This window comes from Tachyglossus aculeatus, chromosome 6 (assembly GCF_015852505.1).
Source record: "Tachyglossus aculeatus isolate mTacAcu1 chromosome 6, mTacAcu1.pri, whole genome shotgun sequence".
In the NCBI taxonomy this organism is placed as follows: Eukaryota; Metazoa; Chordata; class Mammalia; order Monotremata; family Tachyglossidae; genus Tachyglossus; species Tachyglossus aculeatus.
The window spans coordinates 38,079,060-38,099,221 of NC_052071.1; the positions used below are offsets into that span (position 1 = coordinate 38,079,060).

The 20,162-nt window shown below is 43.8% G+C and overlaps 1 protein-coding gene across 6 annotated transcripts in view; it reads left to right on the forward strand.

The window, feature by feature from the left end:
• The window catches only part of ATP2B3 (ATPase plasma membrane Ca2+ transporting 3), a 182,714-nt gene that overhangs the window by 151,333 nt on the left and 11,219 nt on the right, over window positions 1-20,162 (forward strand). For 3 of the 6 annotated variants that reach the window (XM_038747648.1, XM_038747649.1, XM_038747650.1), the window contains 4 exons: window positions 986-1,199; window positions 3,356-3,567; window positions 4,856-4,963; window positions 9,045-9,227. In XM_038747648.1, the coding sequence (XP_038603576.1) occupies window positions 986-1,199; window positions 3,356-3,567; window positions 4,856-4,963; window positions 9,045-9,227 (717 nt within the window). Of the gene's footprint in view, window positions 1-985; window positions 1,200-3,355; window positions 3,568-4,855; window positions 4,964-9,044; window positions 9,228-19,051; window positions 19,206-20,162 lie in introns of all 6 variants that reach the window. The other 3 variants (XM_038747651.1, XM_038747653.1, XM_038747654.1) reach the window with 2 other exon arrangements.

Sequence of the window (20,162 nt, forward strand, 5' to 3'; positions counted from 1 at the left end):
CTGAAAGGCCCAGGACCCCTCACACTGGGAGGGATCTGAATGAGAAAATAATAATTGTGGTATTTGTTAAATGCTTACAATGTGCCAAGCTCTGTACTAAATGCTGGGGTAGATACAAGCCAATAAGATTCAAGTGCTTAATACAGTGCTCTGCACAGAGTAAGCGCTCAATAAATATGATTGAATGAATAAGGTTGGACATAGCACTAATCCACATAGGATTCACAATCTTAATCCCCATTTTACAGCTGGGGTAACTGAGGCACAGAGAAATGAAGTGGCTTGCCGAAGGTCACACAGGAGATGACTGGAGGGACCAGGATTAGAACCCAGGACCTCTGGTTCCCAGGCCCATGCTGTTTCCCTGAAATTCCCTGGAAGCCATATTTTTACTGTGCTCAGGAGTCAATCAACTTGGCTGACAAGCTTCAGTCCCCTTCTCTTAGGCACAATTTATCATCAAGGCAAAGCAAATTATTTATCAGTAAAATAAGATTAAAGACAGATGTGGGTTAGCAGTCAATTAATGGCATTTGTTGAGTACTTACTGCCATCAACTAGTGGAAAGAGCATAGGCTTGGAAGTCAGGAGACCTGGGCCTGGATCCAGGCTCCACTACTTGGCTGCTGTGTGACCTTAGGCAAGTCATTTAACTTCTCAGTGCCTCAGTTTCTTCAACTGAAAATGAGGATTCAACACCTATTCTCTCTCCTAATTACTCTGTGAGCCTCATGAATGACAGGGATTATATCTGATCTGGTTATGGTGTATCTGCCTCAATGCTTGACACATCAAAAGCACTTAACAAATGCACCATTTTTATTATTATTTTTAATACAACCTCTTTGAGCCTCTGAAGCTAAAACCCTACCCACTCAAGACATTGGCCCCAATTTATTTAGACAAAGGGCCAGAATTGTGATGAAATCTCTGCCGACTTTGTTCCTGCTGGCTAATTTCCTCCTTCCCCCATCCTTTCCTGCAGGACTCTCCTCTCAAAGCTGTCCAGATGCTCTGGGTGAATCTGATCATGGATACGTTCGCTTCTCTGGCTCTGGCAACAGAACCACCCACCGAGTCTCTCCTCCTGCGCAAGCCGTATGGTCGCAACAAGCCCCTCATCTCGAGAACCATGATGAAGAACATTCTGGGACACGCGGTCTACCAACTCACCATCATTTTCACCTTGCTTTTTGTTGGTACGTCCACAGTCCCACAGAAGCAGGGCTTTCCATTCTCCCGAGAAAATTAGCCTTTCCCTTTGTTGCAATCAAAGAGCAGACAGGAAAGACTGGACAAAGAAGCAGTCAGGGCAGGTAGGGAGGAAATCTTTTAACTTCAGGACTCGACTCCTGATGCTTAAAGAAATGGGCAAAGAATTCTGTTTTGGGGTCTCACACCTTCCAAACACAAAGGAGAAAAGGTATTTGATTGGCTGAAAACCCCCCTTACCTGACAGACTGTAAACCAGTCCCCTAGACTATAAGCCTGTCCCCTAGACTGTAAGCTCGCTGTGGGCAGGAAATGTGTCTAGTATTATTTTGTGTTGTACTTCCCAAGCGCTTAGTACAGTGCTCTGCACACAGTAAGCGCTCAATAAATACGATTGATTGATTGATTAGTACAGTGCTCTGCACATAGTAAGGTCTTAATAAACTGAATGATCCATTGACCATGAATAAAATAGGGAGTCTGAACTCTCCTACAACTAGGTATGGCTCTGAGAAGCTCAGACAAGAGAATTCAGATGCAAATTGAAAGTGTTTATGCTTCTAATAATGTCAAAGTGGCAGAGCAGCCTCTTGATGGCTGGAGAAAAGTAGCTTCAAAGGGAAACAATTCCTTTTTTAGAGTACTGGCAAATCCCAAGGCTCTTGTGTTGGAGCTTACCCACCTATTACTCCTGGGAGTAATAAGAAGAAGAAGAAGAAGAAGAACTATGGCATTTAAGTGCTTACTTTGTGCCAAGCACTGTACTAAGCACTGGGGTAGATACAAATACAAGATCATCAGGTCCCACATGGGGCTCTCAGTTTAAGTAGGAAAGAGGACAGGTATTGAATCTCCATTTTGCAGATGAGGGAACTGAGGCACAGAGAAGTGAAGTGGCTTGCCCAAGGTCACACAGCAGGAAAATGACAGAGCCGAGATTAGAGCCCAGGTTCTTTGATTCCCATACCCATTCTCTTTCCACCAAGCCATGGTGCTTCTCAAGTAGCAAAACAGAAGCTTTTGGAGGATTCTTGAGCAGTTGGTCACTGCGAAAGTACATTTGAAAAAGTACCTCGTTAATCAGAAGAAGTGAAGGGGTTTCTCCTGCGGATACAAAGTTATCAATAGTGTTGTAGCACTGACTGAAAGGTGGACACGATCTTGCCAATCTGTAATTTCTATTATTCTAACAAAAGCTTAAACAGGCTCTGGGGTAAGACCAGTCACTGCTGTGTACAGTAATGTTCCTCGAATGAAAGGAAGAGTATTGTTTTGGGAATGAATTATAACAACTTATAGGGAAAAAGGAGCCCCTACTAGATTAGGCTAACAAATGTGCTTGCCTATTAAAGTTCCAAATAACCTGGGCTTGTTGGAAGTTCAAATTCCAAACTTAAATCATTTTACAACTGATGTACTATTTTGGGGTACGTCTAGTAGTCAAGCATAGTGTTTAACCACGGAAGGGAAGGCATCTCCCTCTCCCCATCCCCCCCCCGCCTTACCTTCTTCCCCTCCCCACAGCACCTGTATATATGTATGTATGTTTATACATATTTATTACTCTATTTATTTTATTTGTACATATTTATTCTATTTATTTTATTTTGTTAATACGTTTTGTTTTGTTGTCTGTTTCCCCCTTCTAGACTGTGAGCCCGCTGTTGGGTAAGGACTGTCTCTATATGTTGCCAACTTGTACTTCCCAAGCGCTTAGTACAGTGCTCTACGCACAGTAAGCGCTCAATAAATACAATTGAATGAATGAATGAAGGCACCAAAAAATCCAAACCCTAATGATAACGTGGTAGTTGCAGTGTGAAATGACTGGATGGAGATTGCTATCAACAACTCTGCTTTTGATGTTAAGGCAATCAATCAGTTAATGGTATTTACTGAGTGCTTACTGTGTACAACACTGTACAAACCACTTGAGAGAGTACAATAGAAAAGAGTTGGTAGATATGTTCCCTGCCCACAGTGCTCTTACAGCCTAGAAGCAAGAGAATGCAGTGAGGGGAGGTGGGGGCGTGGGGAGGAATTAAACCATCCATAACAACTCTAGAGAATCTCATACTACATTTGCTACATTTGTTTTTCACTAACATCTCTTCTTTTTCTTTTCAACGTTCTCCAATTCCAGGTGAAATCTTTTTTGACATTGACAGTGGCCGAAATGCCCCTCTGCACTCTCCTCCCTCCGAACACTACACCATTATCTTCAACACTTTCGTGATGATGCAGCTATTCAATGAAATCAATGCGCGGAAAATCCACGGGGAAAGGAATGTCTTTGATGGCATCTTTGGCAATCCCATCTTCTGTACCATTGTTCTGGGAACCTTTGGTGTTCAGGTAAGAGAGGTGGTTTGTGGGTCGGTATTCAAGATGCTAGGGGAATGCCCAGTCATTAAAACGCAGCAGTTTTAGTACGGTTCCCCCTTAGTTCAAAGATGGAGAACACAGGATGAAGGTGTTCTTATAACTGCTCTGACCCTTAATTTACTGGTGACCTTGAACAAGTCATTTACCCTCACTTGCCTCAAGGTAAAATTGTTAAAAAGGAAATGGCCAAGGAGATTTGGCTGAACCCAAAGAATTAGAGAACGTGTCCTCAATGTTGCACCTTAATGAAAGATGGGCACTGTATTTAAGAAGATGAGAACAAAAGCAATGCCTTATCCTGGGGCAGATCAATGGTCTGTCCAACCCAGCATTCTGCTGTGCTCTGCCAATCACCACCGAATCTCATGTACTTGTTGCCCTCCTTGACATCTTTCCTCATGATTAGAAAAGCAGTACTGTCTAGCTTTTCCCTCTAACAACTCCTCAGCTGAAACAAAAGGAGGAATTCTCAAAATGGCTGATAACAGGAACACCTCAAAGCTACCTAATGAAATCAAAATGTACCTTGAACCTTAGAAGGTGCATTTCTGAGAGTAAACTCTTTTGAAATTAGCAGAGTACACAGGTACCAAGTGGAATACAGAAACCAAGGTCAGAAAAGGCTCCAGCAGTCATTCATGATCTCCAGCCCGCTCAGAGCTGGGTTCCTCCAAACCAAGTCAGGAATGGAGACTCTATTCTGGCCTCATGTAACTGTCCTGAGCAACTGGGCTTCTATAACATACCTGAATTTTAAAACAATACACTGTAGTTTTCTCTTCTAGTTCCAGTTACTTATGTGCCTATACCAATATGAATAATTACTCCACCCTTTAAGAAGGCATATGGAATTCTTATATGTCTCTCTATTTGTCCTTTAGCCAAGCCAAACCTAATTGATTCTTTCCATCCTTTATCAGGGTCCTGTCATTTCCTTAAAAATGATTATTGCTCTTCTGAAAGAGAACGTAGAAGTACTGCAGCAGCACTGCAGAAGTAGGAATGTGGGACCAAGATACGACAGCATTAGAGGGTGAAGCTTGGAGGGGTGTGGCAATTAAAAGAAGTAGTGCAAGGGGAAAGGTGAACTTCAAGCTGGGAAAGAACAGATTGGTGGCATCTTGTTTGCCTGGATTAGCAAGACTGCGTCGAACGGAAGGGGTGCAGTCTCTGCTGGGTGAGAGGGCCGATCCCATTTCTGCTTTGTTTTTGTCCAGACCATCTGGACTGTTGTCTCATGCCAGTTCTTCTTTTGCAGATCGTGATTGTGCAGTTTGGTGGCAAGCCCTTCAGCTGTTCACCTCTGACCACAGAACAGTGGCTCTGGTGCCTGTTTGTGGGCGTGGGGGAGCTGGTCTGGGGACAGGTGAAATACCACCTTTTCTATGTTTTCCCTTTGCTCATCGTGGCCAGTTGTCGCCATTCTACAACTCCTTACCCTCTGCAATGTTTAGCCCCTGACAGAGCTTGGTATTACTTCCACTCCAAAGGTGGAGACTTCTCCATCTTCTGTTACTTATGAAGCAGCATGGCTCAGTGGAAAGAGCACGGGCTTTGGAGTCAGAAGTCATGGGTTCAAATCCCGGCTCCGCCAACTGTCAGCTGTGGGACTTTGGGCAAGTCACTTAACTTCTCTGTGCCTCAGTTACCTCATCTGTAAAATGGGGATTAAAACTGGGAGCCCCCCGTGGGACACCACGATTCCCTTGTAACCTCCCCAGTGCTTAGAACAGTACTTTGCACATAGTAAGCACTTAACAAATACCATTATTATTATTATTATTATTATTATTCTCCAAGAGGGGGAATATTCAGGTAGTTGAAGGTGTGTTAAAGCTTGGATTCTCCACAGGTTACTGAAGCTAAGTGATGGGGTAGCAGCGCTGAGGGGGCCCACATGACCATGTGCTCTAAAGGGTCAGCGAACAGCGCCTTGTCATAGACTGGGCATGACTGTTTCTCCAAATAGACTGAAAAAATGGAAGCAGTGAGGCCAGTCAAAAGAGCTTGGGGCTGGGAGATAGAAGACCTGGGTTCTAATCCTGTCTCTGCCTCTTGTCTGCTTTGTGACCTTGGGCAAGCCACTTAACTTCTCTGTGCCTCATTTTTTCATCTGAAATATGGGGATTCGTTGCCTGTTTTCCCTCCCCCTTAGACTTTGTTTAGTGCCTGGCACATAGTAAGTACTTAACAAATACCACAATCACTAGTAGTAGTAGTAATAAGCATGGCTCAGTGGAAAGAGCACGGACTTGGAAGTCAGAGGTCATGGGTTCTGATCCTGGGCAAGTCACTTGACTTCTCTGTGCCTCAGTTACCTCATCTGCAAAATGGGGATTAAAACTCTGAGCCCCCCATAGGACAACTTGATCACCTTGTATCCCCCCAGCATTTAGAACAGTGCTTGGCACATAGTAAGCACTTAACAAATACCATTATTATTATTATTATAGCTTATTTGTTTCTGTCCCTGAGACTTCAGCAAATAAGGATGTCTAACAGCTGAGCTTCAGATGATGAATCTTTCATTTGGGCATGTAATAATAAAATTAATTATGGAATTTATTGTGTACACTATGTGTCAAGCACTGTACTCAGGACTGGGATAGGTATAGGTTAATAGGGTTGGACACGGTCCGTGTCCCACCTGGGGCTCACAGTTTAAGTAGGTGGAAGAACAGAACTGTGAATATTTAGAGTTTACAAATCTGCCTGGGGACCTTTGGGAAATGAACCTAAAAGCCTCAGTTTGAATCCAGGTGACCTTTCTCTACTTCACTTAGTCCCTCCTCAGGGAGAGATGGAAGAAACTACTGAGTAGGTCCAAAATACTGAACTTCCTTATTGCTCCTCTCATGGCCATACCTCCAGGTAAACCCAACAGCAAACACCTCAGACAGCTCTTGGAGGAGGGAGATGGGTGCTTCAGTATTCAGCTCATGCACTAAGTCCAGTAAAATGAAATAGGCTCTAGGTTCCAACATCCTTTCATCCATTCTCCGAACTTCCCTCTGTTAATCCCAAGTATCACAGAGTACAACTGGGCCTCTATCTCTCAGACTATAATTCCAAGCCTCACCAGCACACACGATTCCCAGAGGCCCCAAGGTCAGGTACAGATTACAACCTTCCTTTACCATTTTCACTGACAGAGGGTAAAACCTCTAAGTTAGTTCTGGAAGTTTTTTCCCTCAGAAAAAGCACCAAAAATGTGCAGATCCCAGATAAAATTGTCTTTTTCACAAAACACCAGGTTGTTCTCAATCAGAGAGAGTTGAGTGGCCCAGATATCCTGTCCTGCTCCCTCAATATCTGTGGGCTATCCTGCACTGCAAGAATCCCAAGGACATCTATTGCCACACTACTTCCACTTGCCAACCAGCCTGGTTCACTCAGTGGGAATTACATTTGCCTACACCATGTCATTACCAACAAAGACCATGAGTTGGGCAAGAACACTACCAAATAGGGTCTTTAAGAACCCGGATGGCCCACTGACACCTCAAATTTAATATGTCCAAAACTGAACTCCTTATCTTCCCATCCAAACTCTGTCCTCCCTTTCTTTCCCATCACTGTAAACAATACTACTATCTGCCCTATCTCACAAGCCCATAACCTTGGTGTTGTCCTCGACTCATCTCTCTCATTCAACTCACATACTCAATTTGTCTACAAATGCTATTGGTTCAGCCTTAACAACTTCACGAAAATCCACCCCTTCCTCTCCCTCCAAACTGCTACCACACTGTTATAAATACTAATCCTATCCTGTCATGACTAATGTATCTGCCTCTTAACTGATCTCCCTTCCTCCTCTCTCACTCAATCCAGCCCATACTTCCCTCTGCTGCAAGGGACATTTTTCTAAAAAAATTGTTTAGTCCATGTCTCCCCACTCCTCAAGAACCTCCACTGGTTGCCCATCTACCTCCACACTAAACAGAAACTTTTTACTATTGTCTTTAAAACACTCAGTAAGTTCGCCTCCTCCTACCTTACCTCACTGATATACTACAGCCCAGCCCAGACACTTAGCTTCTCTACTGCCAGATTACATATTTTTCCCCAGTTTCATCTATCTTGTTGCCAACCCCTTTCCCATGTCCTCTCCCTGGAACTTCCTCCTCCTCCACATATGCCAGACCACCACTCTACCTACTGTCAAAGCAATTAAGGTCCCATCTGCTCCAAGAGGCCTTCCCAGATTATGTCCTCTTTTCCCCAGCACCCTCTTCCTTCTGAGTTGTCATCTCTGCAGTTGGATCTATGATCTTTGAGCATTTGATATCCACCCCACCTTCAGCCTCACTCTCCTTATGTACATATCTTTAAAGTATATATTATAATTATCTATTTATATTATTGTCTGTCTGTCTTCCCCGTAGACCGTAAGCTCACTGTGGGCCGGGAGTGGGTCTGCCAACTCTGTTGTATTGCACTCTTCCAAGTGCTTAGTACAGTGTTCTGCACATAGTAAGTGCTCAATAAATATCATTGTTGATGATGATGATTTAAGAAGAGAGATGGGAAAGAAATAAGACCAATTAAATCCACTCTTCCCATGATAGTAACACAAACAGAGATATCACTATTGGTGTTATGTACCCTGTGGTGATTTTTCTCATGAATAACTTCTAGGTATTGGGATTTGATCGCAAGTGCGGTTTCCGCTTAGTTTCTGAAAGGAGTTTTTGATTCTCTGATTCTCTCTGAATCTCAAAGCTGAAAAGGACCTCGAGAGTCACCTCTAAACTGTAAACTCCCTCTAGACTATCAGCTCCTTGTGGGCAGGGATCATGTCTTCCAACTCTATTGCATTGTACTCTCCCAAGTTCTTTGTACAGTGCTCGGCACACAGTGTGTAAGTGCTCAGTAAATGCCTTTGATTGATCTAGTCTTTTCCCTTGACCTTAAGCAAGGCCATATCCAAACCTATTTTTTAAAAACTCCAAATCAATCAATCGACGGCATTTCTTGAGCACTTACTTGGTGCAGAGTCCTGTATTAAGCACTTGGGAGAGTACGATAGAGTCGACAGACACATGTCCCAGAGTAGAAGATCCCATATTGTACCTCAGTGACCTGTGGCAGTGCTTAGTGTGCTATCCACAATTCAGTAATATGTCACTGCCCACATTCAAATGGATAGGGGAAGTTTGGTGACCTAAAGTATTTAAAAACTCTCTCTCTCCTGATCAGGACTTGGGGCTAGAGAGCCAGGGAGATACAACTGCAGGATTCAATAATCCATCAATCAGTGGTATTTATTGAATGCTTATGGTGGGTGGAGGACTGTGCTAACTGCTTGGGAGAGTACAACACAACAGAGTTGGGAAACTCATTTCCTGCCCAAAGGAGCACTTCCTGTAAAGATGTTTCCCTCGGTCCCAGCCCTTACCTGACACCCGCTTTGGGGGCTGTTTTGGCCTCTTGTCTCTACTCAGGTCATCGCCACCATTCCCACTAGCCAATTAAAATGTTTAAAGGAGGCGGGGCACGGGCCCGGAAAGGACGAAATAACCGATGAAGAGATGGCTGAGGACGAAGAAGAGATTGACCATGCCGAGAGAGAGCTCCGACGTGGCCAAATCCTCTGGTTCCGTGGCCTCAATCGGATCCAGACTCAGGTACTCCTCCTCTAGGGAAAACGTGGGAGGAGGACCGATGGAGACCGTTTGCGCCGTTCAGGTCTTTGCAGTGCTCTCCAACGCCATTTCTAAATCGATTCCAGAGTTCTGCATGCTTTCTGGGGTTGTGCCGAACAGCCATGGTTGTTTATCTAACAATTTTGCTTTTGTTAAACATTGCTTTTCCACCTAGAGAGACTGGAAAGAAGCAGAGAATGGGAGAGCTGGGCCTAAACCACAGAAGGATTTTCTTGTCCTCCTGCCAATAAGTTGAACTGGCCAGTTGCCATTCTGTTAAAAAAAAAAAATGTTGAGCTAGTTAGCAACCCACTGTGAAAAACAGAAAGAATTTGAGTTGGGGGAGGGGGGGAGAAAGCTGTTTTCCTTCCTTCTAAAGACAGATATGTGAGTATTAATTGAATTCCAAGAGTTACTAAATGTTAATGTGTGCTCCAACCAGAATAACTCTCAAGACCAAATCCATTTGTGGGGTGGAGACTTCCATCTCCATATCCATGTCAGAGTGGTTTAGACCACAGCTGGGCCCAAGTTAACCCATCTCCTCCTCCTCAATGCTTTGGGCCATGGCAGGTCGGCCAGGTAGGATAAACCAATCTGTCTCTCGGCCGCTGCACTCTGAAGTGAGGTTCCTCACCCGGATCGTGCCGAGTTTGACTAGCGATCTGGTGGCAGTGCTGGGGTTTGGGATTTGGGGTTCCATGGGTGATCAAATCTGGCCATCTAATGAGCCTGCCATCCATTTCTGGATTGTAATTTCCTTAATAGCTTCTCCCTGCAACTCAAAAAGGACCCCCAAGGCGCTTGTCTGACTTCAATCAATCAACAACTTTGCTGCTGAAGATGGAATAGAGGTTGAGCCTAGGCCTTGTCCCACTCTGGACCCAGTTTGACCCCTCCAATCCTCAGTGACCCAGGAAAATCACTGCAATCACAAGGCTTTGTGCCCAAAGTGATTTGTGCTAGATAAATGGGTGTGGGTCGGTGGGCCCAGTTCTCTTTGGGGAACAGTGAGAGATCCAGATCCGTCCTTCAGGTGGACATAGTTTTGTCTTAAGATGGGCTCTAGTCCACTCCTATTTTTCAAATATGATAATTTGGCCATTTTTGAAGCAGTCTCCCTCCTCCCGTATTTGCTTTTCTTCAAAGAGTCTACACTAGAGCTGAAGTGGGTCCATAAGCACTTTGTTGTCTTTAACTGCCAAGGTTATTTTGAGAGTTTATTTCAATAAGAGATTCAAAGTACAAAACTCTCCAACCCAGCAAAGATTGTTTTTATCCATCTAATGTCAAAACGTTTTCGCTGGTCTGTCTCACCTGTTCGTTTTTGTAACCATGTTGTTGTCTGCTTTTTCATCCATCGTAGTCCCTGTGTTGCCGGGTGTTTTGATGTCCTGTCACGTTCCTCACAGATTTACCGAGGGTCAGGGAGCTGCTAGAGGAGCTTCCATTTGCTTCTTGCTTGGCTAACATTTCAGTCCAGGTGGCTGCTTTCTGGTAAAGTGTGGATTTATGAGGATTTGCTAGGTGCTTCTTCAGAGGTGCCCAGGGCCTAATGCGGTTGGGGTCGGGGAAGGATGGGGTTCAGTGCCACACCATCTCTTTATACAAGGACTGTAATCATTTTGCTTCCTCTTCAGGGTTAAATCTGGGTGAGGAAGTAATCCATTCCCCGGTGCCCAACAGTGCCCAAACCTCCCCACTCCCCTCATCTCTCTCTAGACAAACATCGCCTCTGCCAGTTCCAAGTCCACCTATTGATATCCGAGCTCTGAGCTATCTGAGGCCCTGTCCTGCCTAATGCCAGCCCCTAGCTGGAAAATTTGAGATTTCTTTGATCTATTTCATGAGAATCTAATTATGAAATTTCCTTCACTCTCTTTCTGGGGCTTCTTGTATGCTAATCAGTATTCCAAACCCCAAACCTTCTCTTGCTGGTTTCAGCTTTTCACTGTATAGTGTTTCATCGGCAGCCTGCTCTGATTTCTGTCAATTAACACTGTGGCTGTTCCTGCCCTAATAGTGGGGCTTAGGCCTGAAGCTAACGTTCGGCTCTCTGGGCTCCTGGCAATTTAACCCATATTGCCTTCACCCTTTCCCTTGCTATTCCTCAGAGTCTGAGGGATACATGTTGATAATTCAGTAAATGTTGCCTCGGGCTGCAAGTGTTCTGCTCTTCCCTGAAGATTTTTCTCAACAGGAAAACCCAACAGTCATCTGTGTTGGATGGGTGAGGTCAGGGTTCTCTAAACTGCCCCACAGACATGAGTGACCTGGAAATGTTTTCTGCTGGCTTTTGCCAATTTAATTAGTTATGACATTTATTAATCATTTACTATGCACTAAAATCTGGGATGGTTATCAGAGCAGACACAGTCCCTGTCCTACAAAGAACTCACCATCTACCTTATTCCCATTTTATAGATGCAGAAACTGAGGGCCGGTGAGTTAAGTGACTAGGCCAAGGTCACACAACGGGCCAGTGGCTGCATTTCCCCAACTGTTCATCTTCCACCACATGATTATTGCTTCTGTGTAGGGGTTCTGGAACTAGTGACAGTCTTGGGTGAAATGGAGTGTGGGTTAGTGGTCAATTTTAGTTAGGAAATTGCCAGAGAATCAATGGGACCACTTACATAGGCATGCACTGCTCTAGTGGAAATTCACTTCAGCCTCTCCCATACCTGAAAGTGGTTCTTGGAGAAAACCCTAGTGGAAACCAGGCAAGAGGCTGGTTGTACTCTTGAGAGTTGTCTTCTCTGCGCTACTAGTCTAAGTTTGCAGGGCCCCAAACATTCTGTGGGATGTAAATGGTCCCTTCTCTTGAACCACTGGGCTGGCAGGAGGGCTACTCCTGGATATCGAGGTCTTACTTCACTTCCAGAGGTATCTGGGACTGCTCCTTGGATTGAGTCCAATCCTGACCTACATTCAAAAAGGGTTTTCGAGGCTGGACTCATGTCATGTGGTAGGCCCAATGGCCCGGAGAGGCCAGCTAGGTCTGGATTTTGCTGACTGAAGGGAGGGAGAGGAACAATCTGGGCCCAGGCCAGGCTTGTTATGGGATCTCTTAGTCAAGGCAACCTCCTTGTCAAAATGCTCCCCCGGGATAGTCCAAAGACCCCGGACTGTGCAGAGAGAGCTGACACATCACTGAGACTCCCTCCTCTTTCTCCTTTTCTTCCTCCACCTTTTGGATCTGAAACTCGAGGGGCAGAGGCCTAAAACAAACAAAAAGAAGCCCATCTTCACTCAGCAGTTGGTAACATCATCACAGGAAGCCATGCAGGCCAGAAATACCAGAGGGGCTGGCTCAAGAGTGGTAGCAGCAATTCATGTATGACAGGTCCAAAATGCTTTTGAAAGGGAAGATTAAGGATGTTAGGGTGATGATGACGATGGATGTCAAAAAGCGCAACCATCGTTTGGTCCCTCCCAAAATCCTGTTTTTGTTGGGGTAGACAAAAATTGGGTGGATGAATCGTTGGTCTGGATCTGATAATGGTACTCCTTATGTTCAGGTCTTAAAAACTGGCCATCTTGTCATGATACAACTTGAACTGCGAGGACCAAAACCCTTCACCTCACTTCTTGATAATGAAAATCATAGAACAGGGGTTAGAATTCAGAAATTTGTGTCCCACCAACCTAAATCTCAACTTTTCCCAGTACACGTCTGTATGAGTTTCCTCTCTAATCCTTGCCATCTATAACCTAGTCTGCTATGCAAGAAAACAAAATGATGGAGCAATGTCAGTGCACTATTCAAAGATCAAGGAGGCCCTGAACCTCCTACTACCTTAAAAGTACTTTTTATTGCTTTTATTAATGTCTTTTCATTTTTTCCTCAAATAATCAAATGTCCCAGATATACATAATATCTCCAGGGCAGATTGATCCAGCTTGATTCAACTTGGCATTCCTTACTCCCTACCCTGAAAATCACTAGAATCACAGATCATGGATATGCTAGGTCTTCTTTTCTGGAGCTAAAGTTGGGATCTCCAGTATTCGACTATGGTTTGTTTTCCCGGCCCATTCCCTATGATGAGGGAGTGGATCATTCCCTCCATTCATTCAGGACACTAAAATAAAAAATGCTTCCTTTTCCAAGGCCTTAGTCTTGCATCAATTCCAGTTAGGGCAAACGTCCCATATAATACATTCCCTAAAGCAGAGAGCAATTACAACCACGATACTTGGTATGCTACCAACGAGCAATTATCAGGACCTTCCCCACCACTGGCACAGGTCAGTGTGTGTCACCAGATGAAAGACTCCCATCTTGTAGTCTTTATAATTATTTCCAAATTCTTCTGAAGCCCCAATTGCTTCCCTGCTAACAAATTTCGTTCACCTCTCGTTAATTTTTCCAGTGTCATTTCTGCTTAGGTCCCTTATTATTTATTTGTTTATGGTGGAAATCCTTGTATTAGAAATTCAGTTTGGAAGCTTGTTACAGGTTTTCCAAGTCCTCGAGATCTTGATCTCTTCATCTTGTTGTTTTCTGTTGAGCATTTTAAGATACTTGGGTTATAGCTTGGTTCTGATCAAATGTCCTTCTCATTTTCACACTTGTACTTTAGAACTTTGGCCTACTCAACTCTGTCCAGGTAGAATAATTCAAAGAGATTCATTTGTCTAAGGCCTCTACCCTCTAAATAGAAGGCATTTTTGTCTTCGCCGAATGTTGAAAATTCTGTTATGTTTTAGTTTGACTTAACCTTGTTAAATTCACCATGCTGCTCTTGAATGCTGTTAAATAAATTGATGATTTTATCTGAACCTTTTGAAGAGCTTCTGCTCTGCTTGCCTCGAAGTATCTGATTAAATCCTAAAGGATTCACTAAAAGATTTGGTTCCAAATCTGCCGTACTTTTATTGGTCTTCTGTCTCTCTGCCATATGGTTCTCATTTGTTGTGGAGTGGCAATTAATTTAGTCAGTTAAATCATCAGGGAGTAATTATTTAATAACCCTGTGTGTTATTGCATACTGTGCTAAACGCGAGAAAGATCAAAGAGAAAAATTAATATTTTTAATGATTGAAGCCATTTCCTTTGGCTCATAAATTTTCCTTAACTTGGAGTTTCCTTGGGTTTAAAAAATGCAAATATGTGGATCAGGATGAAAATGGGTCAGTGCATCATTGTGTGTGTGTGTGTGTGTGTGTGTGTGTGTGTGTGTGTGTGTGTGTGTGTGAAGACATTTCTCAGGTTCTAAGAGATAAGTATGCGTACATCTGTGATTAGGTGGATGTATGCTTGTGTTCAATACAGTTCTGTGACCAAGTCACAATGGCATCAAAATGATCAAAAACATTACCTTTTGGAAAAGGACTTACAAAAGACTGTGGATGTAACAATGCCTAAATTCTCCAGTTCATCTATGGAAGGAAACTTCATGTCTGTATGGGACAAATTTGGCCCAGTAGGCTGAAAAAAAGCAACTAGAACTCATCTGTGCCTTAGCAGGCCTGAACATGTATGTATATGTTCATACATATATATATGTATATATATATATATAATGATGATGGTATTTGTTAAGCGCTTACTATGTGCAAAGCACTGTTCTAAGTGCTGGGGAGGTTATAAGGTGATCAGGTTGTCCCACAAGGGGCTCACAGTTTTAATCCCCATTTTACAGATGAGGTAACTGAGGCACAGAGAAGTTAAGTGACTTGCCCAAAGTCACACAGCTGACAGGTGGAGGAGCCGGGATTTGAACCCATGACCTCTGACTCCAAAGCCCGGGCTCTTTCCACTGAGCCATGATGTGTAAAATCCCTCACCTTAGTTTTCAAAAATGATGCTACTGAAGGTGAAATCTATACCTACAGTTTTAAGTGAGCTTGGAAATGCTGCTCCCTGACTGAGATGCCCTTCCATATTGTGTGCACGGAAAGATAGTTCGGTGCTGTGCTATTGGGTGTATATCATACACGCTCTGTCTGTTTTCGGGCCTGCCTCTCAGAACCCAGGTCGGTCTTCACAAAGTTTTCCTCTCCCATTGCTGCCCATCAGTCCACCGGCACTTGACTCTTTCATCGGCTCAGACAGAAGAATTCCTACGGCACTGCCCTAACAATTGAGCATGGTCAGGCTAAGGAATGATAGGCTGGGGATGGTGCCGAGGACCTTGATTGACCTAGGACTCTTCTGATTGACAGCTGCTTGCCTTTTCATGCCACTAGCCTTTCTGGACTCTGAAGGCGGACTCTGAAGGGTAGGGGACAGGGCTAGGAGATGGAAATAAGTCCCCGGAGGGACTCTGGTGTGGGATGAGTGGTATGTGGCTATAAAATGATGAATCTTATCTGAGCCTACATCCCCTGCCTGTGCTGGGTTGGCATTTACCATTAGGCATAACACATCCAGTTTGGAGCCCCATGCTGATTTACGAGGAAAACCTATTCCTAAAATCTGCTTCCTCTGTACAGCCAGAGTCAGGGGTCAGAGGAATCCTCATCCGACAGGTTGCTCTGGATGTTCATTTGTAACACAGTCATTCATTCAATCGTATTTATTGAGCACTTACTGTGTGCAGAGCACTGTACTTAGCACTTGGGAAGTACAGGTTGGCAACATATAGAGATGGTCCCTACCCAACAGCGGGCTTACAGTCTAGAAGGGGGAGAGTCATGATTTTAAAAGGAAAAAAGAGTGATAGCAAAACCCGGTATGATTTTATGACCCCACCCCCAAAAAAGAAAAATCCTTTCTGAATATGTTTGGTGTTTTCCATAAAGGTGAAACTAATCAAATCCATTTTTTATAGTATTTAATACTAAGCACTGGGGTAGATAGAAGCTAAACAGCTTGGACATAGCCCGTGTCCCACATGGGGCTCGAAATCTTAATCCCCGTTTTACGATGAGGTAATTGAGGCACAGAGAAGTTAAGTGACTTGCCCAAGATCACGCATCAGACAAGTGGCAGAGTTGGGATTAGAACCCAGGTTTTTCTGACTCCCAAGCTCATGCTTTATCCATTGTGCCACACTGCTTCTCCCATTTTGTTGTCCTTTAATATCTGAATGTGATTCCGAACAGCTGAAGATGACAGGTTAATATGGTCAGGCTTGGGAAACCCGGGGACTTGGGCAAATTTGGTGGTGAGTTAAATGCATTCACTGTTGTGTTTCCCCTGCTTCCTCTCCCTCTCCCTGTGCTGTCTTTGGAACAGGAGAGTTGGATGTGCAGAAGTGCTGATTTTTCATCAGACCACAGGATTCTGGTGATTAACGTGGATGAATACAAGTCTGTTTAAGAATAAATTCCCTTCCAAATGGACTTATCCTATTCACTCTCCCAACCTCACCCCCAGACTTTCCCTCCCCCAGGGTGCATGTAGATGGGCTTCTCATGATTTATTAGCGGAAAATGTTATATTTCAAAAAAAAGCATTTCTACTCAGGCACATCTCTGTTAACCAAAAAGGAAAGGGGATGAGAGAGGCAGGGAATAGACATTCTGTCTTGACATTGGTCTGGACCAATGTCTACTCTGTGCCTCCCTCTTTCTGAAAACTGTTTTTTAACTTGATCTCTCCCTTCTTGTTTTTTCCTTAATGAGGAAATTGCCCTTTGAATGAGACCATTCCCCCAACTTGTCTTGATAAACCCCCAAATTTAACTGTCATACACTAGGGGAAACAATGAAGAGAGCCTTTATTTTCTGATTAAATCAGTCCATCAGTGGTATTTGAGAGTTTATGGGGTGCAGAGTACTGTACTAGGTATTTGGGAAAGTACAGCATAACAGAGTTGGTAGGCACATTCCCTGCCCATAAGGAGGGTGGGGAAGCAGTGGGGCCTTTCCTGCTGTGTGAACTTGAGCAAGTCATTTAAATTATCTGTGCCTCAGTAACTTCATCTGAAAATGGGGATTAAGATTGTGAGCCCTTTGTGGGTCACGGACTGCTTCCAGCCCGATTAGCTTATATCTACCCCAGCGCTTAGTACAGTGCCTGCCACATAGTACAAGTTTAACAAATACCATAAAAAATGGAGCTTACATCTATGAAATGACGTTTAATAATCTAACTGCCTTCTGCCTGCAAACCTTTCTGTGTTGTCAAGTGGCTGTATTGCTTACTTAGCACAACTGAGCCCCTGATTAGTAGTTGCCCTTCCTTGGGAGGAACAAAGGGCTAGAAATCTCAGGGCTCGTCAGGAAAGCCCTAGGCAGAATTTTGAGAGCCAGTTAATGTGAGTAACCCTGCTTGTGTTCGTGTGGCTCCTGCTTTGACCCATAACGTCCCAAGCATTGCTTGCAGAGTCGTCTGTTTCACCTTTAATGCTTCTGCTGCATGGCCAAGCAAAGGCATTTTCGACTTCTAAACAACTCGGAAACTTTGGGTTCGGTATTTGGTTAACAGAGCCATGTAGGACTTTTGGGAGAGTTGGAAAATAAACCTATCTGTCCCTAAGTATAAATGAGTGGATGAAGGAGGATGGGTTTCGAAAACAAGGTCTAGAGAAATGTATTTTCTCATTTTGATGCAGTATTGGAAAAGTTAAGAGGATGATGAACGAACCTCCCAGAAGTGATTGAACCATGAACTCTGCTGCTATGACCCTCTCAAAAACTAACCTAAATGTCTGCAACTTCTTTGGTTTAAATCAAGAATTTGGTTCCTACTTCAGGGGTGTAAAATTATCTGAATGTCATGAGGATTCTTAGACAAGCATCAGTGAGGTAGTTCAGTGAGAGTATAATATATAAACCAAAAAGCCAAATGCGATGAAACTTTATTAAGCAAGTTCTAGGCCTGCTGCATGCTCTGGTCAACAGCCCCCACCTCCTCCTCTTTCCTTCCACCTCACCCTTCCTCGCTCCCTCCTCCTCCCCCATTAAATCTTTGGAAGAGTTGGTTTTCCAGAGGAGTGGTCACATTTCAAACCATAGCATAAGGGAAAGGGTTCTGTTTGTCTACAGAAAAGCACAGTGTGGAGAGACAGAACAGGAGAATGTGATGACACACTAAGGATTGAGTGCCAAACAACGAAGGGTTTATGAGGTTGTATTACTAAATGACACCTAAGCCCAAAATGGTTTTCTAAAATAAAACAGACCCATAACCCCAACCTAGCCCTCCCCAGAGATCAAAGTTCTTTCTTCAGTCTACATAGCGGCTGATTACTGGAACCTTAGTTATTTCATTGGCCACTTTCCTGAACCAAGATTCATTCCATTAACTGAACAAAACTGGATTTGTGCCTGTTAAGACACCCAGTCATTTAGATTATCTGCATTTACCCTCCCTCTGACTCAATAGTTTGGCTAAGAAGGCAGACTCTAAAACCAGATCACATCTTGAACCTGGAGGGAGAAAAAAATGTATATGCCCGCACATCCTTATAGCTCTTTCCCTAGTGTAGGTGCACACCATTTTCTCTGGGATTCTCGATAGTGGAATGGAATTACGGCCCATCAAATGCATACAGTAGGCACCTCCAGCAGTTTAAAGCAGAACAGCTCTATCCATCTAGAAGAAGCCGATTCTGTGCTCTTTCGTGTGGAAATGAAAGACCTGAGGAGGTTTTATGTTGAGGTCACTTTCTATACCCTGCTCCCTACGGGATCGGTTTTCTGCTTGTATTTACTAGCGGAGTCTCGTGCTTGAGTCAAACTTGTAAACCCTGAAACCGGCTCAAGGAGTTAAAAGAAAATGGTAGAAGAGTTTTTAAAAGTCATTGACCAGGGATAATTTTGGATCCAGTCCCAGGTTACCTCTCCCCATCCCAACCCCATTCCCTTGTTGCTACTACAAGCCAAACTTTATCTCATTTTCTCTCCCACAGATGGAGGTAGTGAGTACCTTCAAGAGAAGCGGTTCATTTCAGGGTGCCGTGCGCCGACGTTCCTCGGTCCTCAGCCAACTCCATGACGTAACCAATATTTCTACCCCCACTCACGTAATTCTCTCTGCCGCCAATGCCACCAGCACTGCTGGGAGTGAGTCTTGATTTCTCCTTTCTGCTCGTGAATAACATCCTTTCAAAAACCCAACCCAAAAAAAAAAAAATCTCCCCACAACTCTTTCTTCTCTTTTTTCCAGTCTTGCATTCTCTGCTCACCGTGATTTTTTAAGTTCTTTCTTTATTGCTTTGTCCAGTCTCTCTCAGTCGAGATGGTGTATAATTTCTCAAGCCATAATCTCTTATGAGACCTCTCTACATCAATGGTATTGCTAGAGCTTCTGCTTTGATTTGTCCTCTTTTCCGTTTCAATTTGAGAGGCTTCGTTTTTTTGTTTCCTTTTACTTTGATCCGTCAAACTTCTCGGTGACTTTGGCTGCTTTCTTGTCTGTGGTGTAACTTGTCTGTGGTGTGTTGATTGAAGGGTTGGGGGTCTTATTTTGTCTTTGGTGGAGAAGGGCAAGGGGGCAGTGCACAATCGGGGGCAGCCTTTTAAGCAGTCATTTACCCACAGAAAGAGTGGGAAAAGAGATTCAAAGAAAAGGAGAAATTATTTTTTTCTGTCATTTCAGCAGAAGAATCCACTTACTCGGGCCACTGATCAATAGCTTCCAGTCCTGTTTAGAACGGATCCGTTAAAAGACTAAAACATGAGTCAAATGGCTTGTGAGCTCTTGTTAAATGGTTTCTTCTCATGCTCAGTAAAGTCAGCAGTTACGAGCCAACGTCCATTAGGCTATAACCTTCTTATTGCCTCTCACCTGCCCTAGAACTAGCACTCAGGACTATGAAACGAGAACGGGATACTGCCCGGTATCTTGTCTTGGGCTGATGTTCACTGTGCTTTTGACTCCTGAGTCTGCCTCCAGTTTATATTTTCATGTGAATCCTTTGCTACATCTTTCTTGAAAAACCATAAATTCAAACTCTGCAAAATATTTCCCCTGGACAGGAAATCGAAATGATTTTGAAAATGGAGAGCACTGTCCTTTTT